Source organism: Pseudochaenichthys georgianus, chromosome 21 (assembly GCF_902827115.2).
Source record: "Pseudochaenichthys georgianus chromosome 21, fPseGeo1.2, whole genome shotgun sequence".
NCBI lineage: Eukaryota > Metazoa > Chordata > Actinopteri > Perciformes > Channichthyidae > Pseudochaenichthys > Pseudochaenichthys georgianus.
The window spans coordinates 31,629,526-31,641,846 of NC_047523.1; the positions used below are offsets into that span (position 1 = coordinate 31,629,526).

At 37.9% G+C, this 12,321-nt stretch overlaps 2 protein-coding genes across 3 annotated transcripts in view; both read left to right on the plus strand.

Moving 5' to 3' along the window:
• Nucleotides 1-1,827: 1,827 nt before the first annotated feature.
• On the plus strand, nt 1,828-3,477 carry LOC117466533 (mid1-interacting protein 1-B-like). The gene has a single exon (XM_034109831.2). The coding sequence runs from the start codon at nt 2,127-2,129 to the stop codon at nt 2,619-2,621; it is 495 nt and encodes a 164-aa protein (XP_033965722.1). The 5' UTR covers nt 1,828-2,126; the 3' UTR covers nt 2,622-3,477.
• A 2,489-nt stretch (nt 3,478-5,966) lies between these two features.
• Nucleotides 5,967-12,321, plus strand: part of LOC117466531 (cyclic AMP receptor-like protein A) — a 48,510-nt gene continuing 42,155 nt past the window's right edge. For both annotated transcript variants that reach the window (XM_034109830.1, XM_071207028.1), the window contains exons 1-5: nt 5,967-6,136; nt 9,369-9,421; nt 10,398-10,452; nt 11,629-11,685; nt 11,781-11,841. In XM_034109830.1, the coding sequence (XP_033965721.1) occupies nt 6,056-6,136; nt 9,369-9,421; nt 10,398-10,452; nt 11,629-11,685; nt 11,781-11,841 (307 nt within the window). In that variant the 5' untranslated portion in view covers nt 5,967-6,055. The remainder of the gene's footprint in view (nt 6,137-9,368; nt 9,422-10,397; nt 10,453-11,628; nt 11,686-11,780; nt 11,842-12,321) is intronic.

The following is a 12,321-nucleotide window of genomic DNA, read 5'->3' on the forward strand; positions in this document are numbered from 1 at the left end:
GGCATCCTTTATTCTCTCTATGTTGACCATAGCTTCTCTTATATATGTGGAGAAGTCACTTAAAATGTAACAATTGGTGGAGAATAGGTTTACTAATCTACTGGACTACTAGGCTCCTTTAGTGCAGTTTTCAGACTTTTCTTTTCTTTTTTTTCATATTTATAATCTCATGACCCCTTGGTGATACTTTGGGGGGGATCTGACCCTAAGGTTGGGAACCACTGGACTAAACTACCTAAAGATAAGATAAGATAAGATGAACCTTAATTAATCCCCGAGGGGAAATTCAGTTGTACAAAGCAGCAACAGGGTAAGCGTGAAAAAAACAGTACAGCAAAGATTCACACAGATCAATAAAATCTAAAATAAATAATAAATAACATAAAATCAAGGAAATAATGATAATAATAATAAAAGACTATGAAAATAGGAGATGAATAAAAATAAGAATAAAATAACTGTCAGCATATATACATATTTGGTCATCATCTAAGTTATAAAGTGCGGAATAAGTTAAAGTGACAAATTAACATTACCTATGTGTAAAACTACCTCCACCTGAATCAGAGCTACACTAATAGCAATGCTGCTTAACAATAATGCACTTACATCATTATCAATGCGCAGATCACTGCACTGGTACAAACTCATCTATACCGCTATGCTTGGACTGCTGCCCCTCTACATATCCATATCACACAAACAGTACAGCTATATACTGATCTCAAAATTACATCACTCTGTCCGTCCCCTCAGTACGCACGGAGCTTGGGAAAAAAGCCATATCATACTCTACCCCTCGACCTGGAACACACTTCAGCAGGAACTTAAGCTGACCAGTTTGATACCCATCACAGATTTTAAACTAATTTTGAAAAAGCTGGAGAAATCTTCTGTGGGTGTTTGCACCTGCAATATCTGACTACTGTATATGGATTTCAATGACTACTTTTACGATGTTTTATTTTATGTTAGCGTTGCCTCTGAGTTTAGTGTCCTGTCTGTAACTTTGTGTGGTAGTGTTACCACTGAACAGGTCTCTCTTGAAAATGAGACCTTGTGTCTCAATGAGATTTTACACCTGTATAAATAAAGGCTAAATAAAAAAAAAGAATGCAATGAATTCATAATTTATAACACCAGTTATCTAACGTTTACATCATGTTATGTCTGCAAACTGTCAAGGATGGGCTTGGTTTTATTTTTGATGGAAGTATATTTGGCTGATAAACAACTTGTAAACATTTCATTTTAGGTATATGTACCTTTAGAATACTTCTTCCGATTATGGGTGACTCAGTAAGTGTAAGTCTACGAATGAAGCATATAATCAGTGAAAATCTGATATTCTCAAACACTTGTTGCTTCTTTCTTCCAAAACGTGAGCGAGTCAACAGTGGCCTCGTCATTAGTCCAAAATGGACTTGTCCCGCCTCCACGGCCCCCTGGTTGGCTGTGTGTTTGCCTGAGCAGTGGGCTGATGGCTGGCTTAATGAATATGTAAATCATCGGTCCTGCTCGGTCCTGCTCGGTCAGGCCTCGCCCTGCCTGTCATCGGAACAGAATGTGCGATGTGATTATGTCATTTGTTTCACCGGAAATCCAAGCACATATTCTCACAGAAGAGCACATTAAGTTTGTGATAACACTGGGTTGAATTGACAACTGTTGTGCGTAATTACGCGCGATAAAGAGTACAGCTTTGTATTCGTGTCTGGAGCTTTGCATGTTGTTGAGTTGGTTTCCCCCCCCCCCCAACTGTCAATTTAAAGCCACTCCCCTTCCTGACAGAAATGACAAAACTCTCTGTTGTGTGCTACTTCAGGTCATTTAGCTCTGGTTTCAACTGCATACAAACTTGATAAACAGGTTGTGGGACCGCCTCTAAAGCCGGAAACCTTTCCTATATAAACGCACACCTTTCTCTTCACAAAACAGAAACTACGAAAAGAGCTCAAACACTGAACACAGGGGAAAACTCAACTCGCCTGATTTACACGACAGCCAATCCCCGCAAAAGAATTACAGCCAAGCAGACGCTACTCTAAGCCGATCAGCCCGGAAATAAAGCCACAGAGGAGAAACAAACAAGTAACTGATCTTCCACAAGAACAAAACTCGCCACTATGATGATGCAGCAAGAATCTCCGTCGCAGAAGAACTCCCTGTTCAACGCCATGAACAGATTCATCGGCGCCGTGAACAACATGGACCAGACGGTCATGTTGCCCAGCATGCTCATGGACGTCCCGCTGGAGCTGGAGGAGGACAGGGAGATGACGAACTCCATTAAATCGGATGAGGACGAGGGAGACATGTACAGCTACTACGAGCTGCTCAAGTCCATCCGCAGGGACATCCAGGTGGGGGTGAGGCGTGCAGAGGCCGATGAGAGGCACAAGGAGAGCATGGTGATCAGCCGCAAGAACTCCTCCGCGTCCATCTCTTCCGCATCATCACTATCATCCTTTTCATCCGAGGAGGAAGAGGAGGAAGACGAGGATCTGCAGAAGCAGTTCCAGTTCCACCTGACCGGGCTGCAAGGGGTCCTGTCCAAGCTCACCGTGCAGGCTGACTCTCTCACCAAGCGATACAAGAAGGAGATCGGTATGTGCCACTAAGCTCGGAACCACAGAAACTGAAAGGAAAAAAAAACAGAATTATTTCTATTGGACTGGCTGAACTGACTTTTCTCAATTGGGTCTCTTTGCTGCTGCTGTCACTACTGATGAAATGTATGAACAATTATTTGAATGGTAGAGAAAGAAAGACGGCTTATTTATCTTTCTACTCGGTGGTATTATTGTCTGTAGATGTGTTGAACCTGATGAAAGCATTTGTGTACTTAACACCAAACGAATACGTTTTGCACTCCAAAGTTTTGAACACATATTGCATTTAGCACCTGTGATGCATATATGAAACATATTTAAAACCTTTTTATTTAATGTAATGTATTTTTTTTATTACCTCACTCTGTATAGTTTGAGAGCCAAATGTTATTTCAAAGTTGGAGAAGAGGTGGACTGCATGAACTACAGGACCTGTTGTCTGAACCGCCCCTCTATGGGGGGGATACTGACGAAAGATCCAGCTTCCTGTTTGTGCTGCTGAGGATGTCAGTGTGTTCAGATGTATGTGTCTCTGTATGATTAGTTCTCCTTCAAATCTGATGTGTCTGTGACTTTAAATTATGCCTGCATGGAAGGAGGCAGATGCTCACTGTAGCTGTTGCCTGTGATCTCCTAATGCCTTACATGGCCATTGAACAAGCATCAAGTGATAATGCCTCTGCATGGAGCATAATGAGGGTTTCCACAAGATGTATTGTTGTTATTGTCATGTATTTGCTATTATTATTATTATTATTATATTATTGGACCATGTCCATCTGTCAAAATAAGAAAGTGCTTTTGTATGCACCTTCTGTGCCATTTTTGTACTTATTTGTTTTTGAAAATAAACTTTATGAACTTACTTCACTTGTTTCATATTGTTTTTCTTAAACATTCTGTCACAAAAATTACATCACAAAAACTGAATTTGGCTAATCCAAATAACAAATAGACCAACAACAAATGATCCATTAGTATATGGGTTACCTAACACACTTTGCTTTATAAAACATACATCTTGTTAAACGAAACATTGAAATCAGAACCTTTATTCTTCCCACAGAGGGGAAATGTACATTTTTACAGCAAAAGTGAATATAGAGACTAAGAATCAAACACTATAAGAAAGGGCATGCACATACTATTTAAAATTAAAGCATTTCTATTTAAATGTACAAGTAACATCCGTAAAATAATTCCAGTTTACATATTGCACACACGTTTTATTGCACAACAGAGGTGTTGTAGTCTATTATTTGTGTGAGGGTCTATGCAATATGTTTTTCTTCAGGACCAAGGAGGTTTTATTTTATACATTTGAAAGGACTACAATATGCAGTACAAACTTACTTGGAACATTATTTAAACATTGAATAATAAAGACAGACGCAGTATTGTCTGCATCTCTTCTTGGGAGTGTCTTCAGTTATGTTCTCTCAGTTAGGAAAACAGGTTTAATTAAACAGAGTTATTTTTGCACAGATTTACATTCAAATAGCATGCACACACTGCAAAGAATAAGTTTCAACTGCTGTCTTACTTGTAAATTCTGTTCAATTCTTTAATTTATGTCAAAAAAAGACATAGAAATAACATCATTTGCACTCTTTGTAACACAGTGTCCCCTCAGAGGTGGATTCACAGTTACCTGTTGGTTGAAGAATGTTGTCAGTCATACACCTTGAAACATCTGAACTCTCAGTGAAGAGCCAGAGGGGGGAATGCTGCTTTGTTCCATATTATAACCTATAAACGGGCCAATTTGAATGCATCTAAAAGTAGTTATTTCAATTTGTTTGTGTCAAAATGGAATATTTCCAGAATACGGTGCATCAGATGTATTGTAGAACAAAATAGAATAAACGTCAACCGTCCAGCACAGTAGGGTCTGCAGGCAGTGGGTACAATTAAAAGTATGCACTGAAATCAGTCAATTTGCTTTTTACCCTTATATTTATATTTTGTTTTAAGTTAAAAACCTGCCGGTTTGAAATAATAAACAACACATCTCGCTCATTGTTGTTAGAGGAGCTGACATGAACAGCCTCAAAGGCCAAGAGGAAAATGGGTGCAGCTTGGGTTTCAGTGTCACATTAGCTCAATTAGTGCAACACACCCACTTTTCACTTTCATTCTTTCACACCCACAAACTTTGCATAAAACCCAAACAAAACAATGAGAGCAAATGCAAAAATGTCCTAAAGATAATGTTCAATTGGCTTTATTCAGTGGAAAGACAAAACCAGATGAAACAGAAAGTCACTTTAATAGTCCTCAACAAGCAAACAATAGTGGACACAAAACGTCATGGAGAATTGTTGACATTAAACCAAAGACTTCAAGGGAGCAACTACTCAAACATCTTTAAAGAGAGACAGCCAGACATTTTTTATTTTTTCGGTTCAAAGCGTTTACAGGAAATGCTGCCACTCCTATCGGCATGCTGAAGAATCGGTACAAAGTTAACATGCCTTTCTGTTTTTCACTGAATGAAGTTGCTGGTTTCAAAAGCATCCACAGAGGTAACATTATTAATAACCTTAAGGTGAATGCCAGAGGCTATCACTGAATAGCAGTACTTTTACAATCTCAAAACACTTGTGAGCAGGACGACACAACACTTCTTCCTGGGGCCTTTTGTTTCTGATAATGAGATCCAAATTAATTTGTAAACACAAAGGGATATTAGCAGTGCACAAACAGCAGGGTTTGACAGGAAAGTTTGCTGATATCAGTGGGGGGAAACAACTATATTTACTTAAAAAGTAGAAAAGTATGACAAGTTAAGATCATGCATGCATAGAATAGACTTAAGTACAAGTAGGTAAATATAGGAAATGATAAGCAATAAATAAGGGTAGTATTAAGCATTAAGCAGGAAAGTACTATTAAGTAAGTCAAAAGTATTACGGGTGCAATGACCTATGAAAAGCATTTACTGTTAAAGGTGTGAAGCTTTTAAGTTTGAGCACCTTATTACTGTTGGGTAGTTTAATGATGCATCATATTGTATAGGCTCTACTTGTGTTTTGTATTAATAAAAAAGAAAATAATAACCGTCCCATGTGTCTGACTTGAAACAAGTACATATCCTTGTTAGTAATGTTGTTAAGTAAAAGTAAAAGTAGTGAAATGACTGATGTGTGGAAACCACCTAAAAAAACCGACAAACATGGGAGGGGATTTCCCCAAAGCTAAAGGGTTGGTTATTTCTGATAACGTGAAGATAAACAAAATGAATTAATTAGTACAACGAATAAAGGCAGAGTTTTAATAATTCAAACTCTCGATTGTCCCTCTGACGAGATAGATACAACGCTGGCTCTCCCCTTTTTGTCCCTTTGCGCGCACCGTAGAAACAGGAAGTGGAAGAAAAGGCGACAGCAAAACATCAACCAATTGAAGCGAATTAATAAAGAAATAAACCATTGTTACTAAAAATGGAGAGTCAAAACTCAAAGTCTACGAGTAACGATTCACGCTGCGTGTTTTTTAATACAGATTCAGAAGACTATCGATGCGTAAGTAGCTAACTGTAAATCAATGTTCGCCTTTTTTGTTGCTAATTATCTCGTTAGCAACATAACGGTTACTTTTAACTCACTATGGGTTAGTAATTATTAATTCCAACTGATGTATTTATTTATTAATAGATTAATACATTGATGCATGGATGCCTGACACCTGCATGGTTCCTAGTGTTCAACAGTAACCTTGTAACTAAGCTTTCAGTCATCTAGCATGCTAGCTAACTTCATTAACTGGTTGATTATTACCATTATAGTGCATCTAATTTAAACGAGCTAATCCCCACTTGCTACTGAAGAGCTAATATAACTCAGTTGTGTCTGACAAGCTAACAAGCTACCTTAAGCTAACCTAGCTGAGCATTACCAGCTTTATGTATTTTAAGATGATGTTTCTCATACGTTATGAAAGCTTGTGTACCCACATTGTTCTAGAAATGAGACATGCAGGCGGAAAGAGTGTTTGTTATGTTTAGAAAAAAAAATGATAAGCATCGTCTTATCTTATAATGATAACATGTGAACCTGTTTTGCCAGCTGAATGTGATAAAAATAGCAACACTAACAACAACATCAGAGACAGAGAGTGCCTAATAATTTATTTCCTGAATAACAACACGGAAGGGCTCGTACTTTAAGGGAATATTTCAGTTTTATTCTACGCTATTTTATACCTTCACTCCAATACATGTTTACAGTGTTGTTGTAAGGTAACTAAGTACATTTACTCAAGTACTGTACTTAAGTTCACTTTTGAGGGACTTGTATTCAGTATTTCAATGTTTTGCTACTTTGTATACTTCCACCCCACTACAATTCAGAGGTAAATTGTGTACTTTTACTCCAGTACATTTATTTAATATCTTTAGGTAGTTTGCAGATTTGTATTGATAATGTGAAGTATAAACCTCACTTAAATAGAACTGTATAATTTAGCTCAGCTACATTTAGGTTAGTGATTTGAATTGTATGCAAGTTGAAAATAAGAAATAGGCCTATTAATATGCTGCATACATGCTTAATCAACATAGTGTAATCCAAATCAAGATCACGTACCATAGACTTAATAATACCTCAAAGTAAAGTCTCAAGCACAAAAACTGCATCACAACCTTCACAAACATAGATTCAAATGGTATTGCATACACGTGGTGGTTGTGGTATTGAGTCCAAAACCTGCAGATGTATAGAGATGATAATAAACCAGTCAATAGTTCTTGTATTCAGAATAACTTTGTCAGGAGATAACCGGCTGAATCAAGACTGAAGTAGTATTGCGTGTAGTGAGCTTGTGAAAAGGTGTAGGTGTAACTTTGCATGCAAGCAGCTTAAGGCTCCAGGTTGTGATCCACACTTAACTAAGAATGCTGCAATAATGCTGTCCTGCCTTTAGCCCAGTTATCTATTTTCCCGTCAAGCAGTATCTTGTAATTGCAAGACATTGATCATAGGGTCCCTTAAGCTGTCTGAATAACCCAGATGCAGATGACCCACATTGACCAAGCTGGCTGTACCAGTTTGAGTTTCGTGTCACTGTTCAAAACGAAAACTATACGGTTACGTAAGTAACCTATAGTTTCGTGTCACTATCCATACTATCCATACATTCCTCATAACGAAAACTATCCATACATTCCTCATAATTTCATCAGTATTCATGCAGTCGAGTTGTTTTGTTCTCTTTAGCATCCCTTTTTCTTTGTCAGTTGAACAACAGCATGTCACAGATGTAGCTAATGATTCTGTTTTGTTTTGCTCCGAGAAGGAAGTATGTTATGTTCATAAATATAGACTGTCCAAGATAAATAATATATACTTTTGTTCTGGGATTTTATCTTGCGACTTTGAAGTGGGCTCAATGTCAATGATGGAGTGTGTCTCAATGGATTCTGTGATAGCAGTAGCACGTAGTTTGTTTACCTGTTGTGTTTAAAATTACTATGTTAGTTCTACGACTTAGCCTAAACCAGATAGCTGATTAAAACACAGCCTATGAAAAAAGTGGGGAAACAATATTTTGCAATATATTGATAATTGTCTAATGAAATCCAAGTGCAACAACCAATGACACAGATGCTTGCGCGACTATTATCAGAAGGAAATTCCACAAGTTTACATAAAGCAAGATCTTTCATTTAATTTTCTACAAAATAATGTGTAACTTAGTTCATTGTTGTAGGCTTTATATCACTCTATCATCATTAATAATAATAATACATTACATTTATAAAGCGCTTTTCCTGGTGCTTAAAGCACTTACAAGCAAGTAAAACAAAATAACAACAAAAGTAGAAAGTGCTAAGCTAGGAGGAATAAGGGCAAGGGGTTAGTTGATTAGGAGTTAAAGGTGAGTTTTGAGGGCCATCATTTAAATATAATTAAAACAGTAATAACGCTGTAGAAAGCATCAGAAAAACAAATCCTCCTATACTAGTGTAATCAGAAATGTACTGCAATGAAAAGTTTAAATACAACTTGACAGTCACTTCTATGAATGAAATAAATCAGTCATGTCATTTGTATAGATATCTGTTTTCTTTACATTGCAGGTTTTAGACTGATGGAGGTTAGTGGTCTGTTGTCGCTGCTCAGAGGACACGTGTAGGACACTGTGTGCTGAGGGCCACAGCAGAAGTGTTGCACAGCTCAGTGTTGACATGTCTTACTGTAAAACTACAACGGGTCCCTTTCATTTTCCCTGAAGCTTCTTGAACTGACTCTCACATTTCTCATTCTTTTCATTCCTCCGCCCTTCTTCCTCTTCCCTCTCTTGTTGCTCTCAGATCAGTTTCAGCTTGCATGTTGCTTTGCACAAACTATGTAGAGTATCAGGTTCGAGTTGTCCTTTCTCTCAGCTGTCATGTAACAGCACTCAAAGGCTTCCGAAAGCGTTATGCTTGTGCAGGTCGTAAACACCTTTACATGTCTGTGCAAATATTCACAATTCTGTTACAACTGTTGCCTGAAGTAGATGCAAACTCCATTTTGTTGTACTTACTTTAATTACACACATGCTTGCAAACAAACACAACAGACATGCTTGAACAAATAGCAGTCTTGTCAACCCAGTAATTTCTGAGCCTATGATTATAATCATGGCGGCGCCGTGTTTATCTTGCACTCCTCAGGAAGTTTGCACAGTGCTTTGAAAATATTACGATTAAATATGGACTGATTCTTTCTTATTATTGAAGTTGAGCTATAATGAATTGTTTGTTATTTACAGGTGGTGATTCTAACAGTGAAACGAGCCACAGGAACCTTCTCCTTAGTAGGATGGTAAATATTTCTTCAATTGATTTATTCCTCCAAAAAGACTTAACTTTGATTTTGCACCAGATAGTTTACCTTTTCATGTATATTTTTTATATCTGATATGTTGGCCGGGTGTTTTTAATAAGTTCCTGTGGATTTAAATGATGTCAAACTAGCTTTGCAAAGGTTTTATTCGTGCAGGGTAAACACTTTGTCAGACACACTAACTGTGGACATTACTTTGTTTGTTTACAAAAAATAAACTGCAGGTTTTTTGTTTTACTTGTGCAAACAGTAACCACTTCTGTCACCCTGTAATAAATCTCATCTTTGCAAAGCATGAGGCTTTGTCTGAGTTGTTTTTGATTCACTGTGTGTAATTTGCAGTGTTGTTGTACTGGCTACACCCTCTGTCAAACATGTATGGCCAAGGAAGTAAAAGTTATTAAAGTCTATTGTAAAGTGGTGTGCATAACTGCATGCCATATTTGCTTGTAAAATATAGTTTTTTAAATGAGACTGAAAGATTTCTATTTAAACTATGGAATTACAAATGACTTATATCGAATACTTTTTAGAAACAAAAGTTCACAGAAGTCATAGAGTTATTTCCCATTTATTTCAATAGACAGTTGTATTTTGCAGGTGGCTTTTAATGGCATTTTGATGAACTGCATCTTAACATTTTGGCTTCAGCATTTAGCTTTTTGGCCGGGGAAATCATTCCTTCGAATGCTGCTGAGCAGGTCTCTGGCAGGTTTTCAGCAGCTCTCATTAGTTTCAGTCTAAAATGTCTTTAATGGCCAGTAATCGTACACTAAGCTAAATAAAATCACCAGATTAACGTTTGCTACAGAACCTGCAGGGATTTAGAGTTTAAGTTGGTATGATGTGGGCCTATATGCGTTCAGTAAGCTGGTATATCATTATTACAACACCAAATGATTTGCCCCGTTAGCTTTCAGTTAGCAATAATCTCTCTACTTTCTTATCTCCACAGTATTTTCATGCTCCTTGTGATCTGGCTACTTCGCAGATATCACTCTTTGGCTCAGGTACATTTCCACTACACTAGAGTCTGCTTTGACTCTCCCTTTCCCTCATTTTCTATTTGCTTCATTGCCACCGGAAATATGTTCAATTAGCCATGGCAAATCTTGGCATAATTGAACCCAATTAAAATGCACAGATTAATTAATTGCGCAGTTAATTGACTCATGGTTGTTCTGTCATAATGACGGCTTTCTTTCCCCTTTAGGTCACAACAGACTGAATAATATGAGTGGAGATGTGCTTTTCCCTCCACATGTTTTCTTGTATCCACAATTCAAAAGTCTAAAGCAGATCAGTGTTTGAGTTTGCAGCCTGCTTGGTGTTTTTAAAGGCAGTCCGGCTGGTCTCTCAGGTTTTGCAGCACTTCACGTTATCCTCCTAATCTGAAGTAAATGACAGTTTAGCTGATACCTCCGCACTAGGTCGCTCAGTCACCTCTTCCTGCTCCTCTAACAACACACACTGTCCTCACCTCCATCCCCTCACAAAGCTTACCTGTCAGTCATAAACTTTAATGCTCTTTCTTTAGGGCTTTTTCTGTCTCTCGCTCCTCTTCCTCTCTAGCATTGGACTTAAAATCACACTGTACTTTTTACATTTATATTCAATCTATTATTTCATATTCCATTCCTCACATACTTATGTATATATAATATCCTGCTTTATTATATTTTCAACTTTTTAATGCTATTTTATTTCTATTGAGATGTTTACATTTTGGAATGTTTATTCCAATGTTTATTTCTATTTGTACAACGCAAACATTTCCCAAATTGGGATTAATAAAGTACTTCTTATCTTATCTTATCTTATTGGCAGAGTCATTGCTGGACACAAACTAGGACTGGGTGTATGTATGTGTTGCCATTTTTCTAACCACCTCTTAAAAGAGCTATCTTCTTAAACTATTGTAGGGCACAGATTATCGGATGATATCAAATCAAATACTTTATAGTTTATATATATATAGTTTGTATAGAAGAAGTTAAGCAGTCTTTTTCCTCCATCCTGTGATATTTTCGCAGCGTTGTCGCCAGAGACGCCAAGCTGTCAGACGCATCGGTGCTCATTTGATGTATAATTTCTCTCTACGTGAATGTAAATGTACTGCCATATTAAGTTGGGATGTTTTGTTAGAGAATCCCGCTTCAAGTCTTCCTCTCATTTTCCCTGTACAGAAGATGATCCTCAGCCTGACTGTGGCTGCCTTCTTCAATAGCGTAGCATATGTCATGGTGAGTTACGCGAGCTTGCTTCACTAAACACCCACAAAGCAGAGTTTTCTTTTAGCTGAAGATATGTCTCTGTGCTGTTCTTCCTTCTTACCTAGGGTGATTCACATCCAGAGGGATCGCTTTGTGACTTCCAGGCCTACTGGCTAACTTACTTTGGTAAGACGAAACTTCATTATTTAGTCGCAGTCACACTTTTAACAAATAGAGGTTCAGTATGCCAGAAAGACATCTATTGAAGAGCTCGTAAATCACAGTGTGAAATAATATTACCTTGTCATTTCCTCTGTCTTTTTTTTTAGCTTGAGAACAAAATGTGCTTTGACGCTGATGCTCCGGCTTATAGCTGCATCTTTCACCCAGAGCTTATCTGAAATGCAACGCAGGGAGTTATTACTGGAGGATTGTCACGGAGGTGATCTCTGGGGCCATAGATCTCGGCCTCCGTTACGGGTTGCATAGCTTCGTTGTTGATTGTGTGCACCTGGTGCCCTGTGTTGTCTCCTCCCCCCTCACCTGTGTCTTGTTGGTTGATTAGTCTGTGGGTATTTAGGCTCTGTGTTTCCTGTTTGAGTGGGAGATCCTTGTTGCTGGTGACTGTGGTCACATGAGACAGTAAGATTGAGGCTGTACCACAAG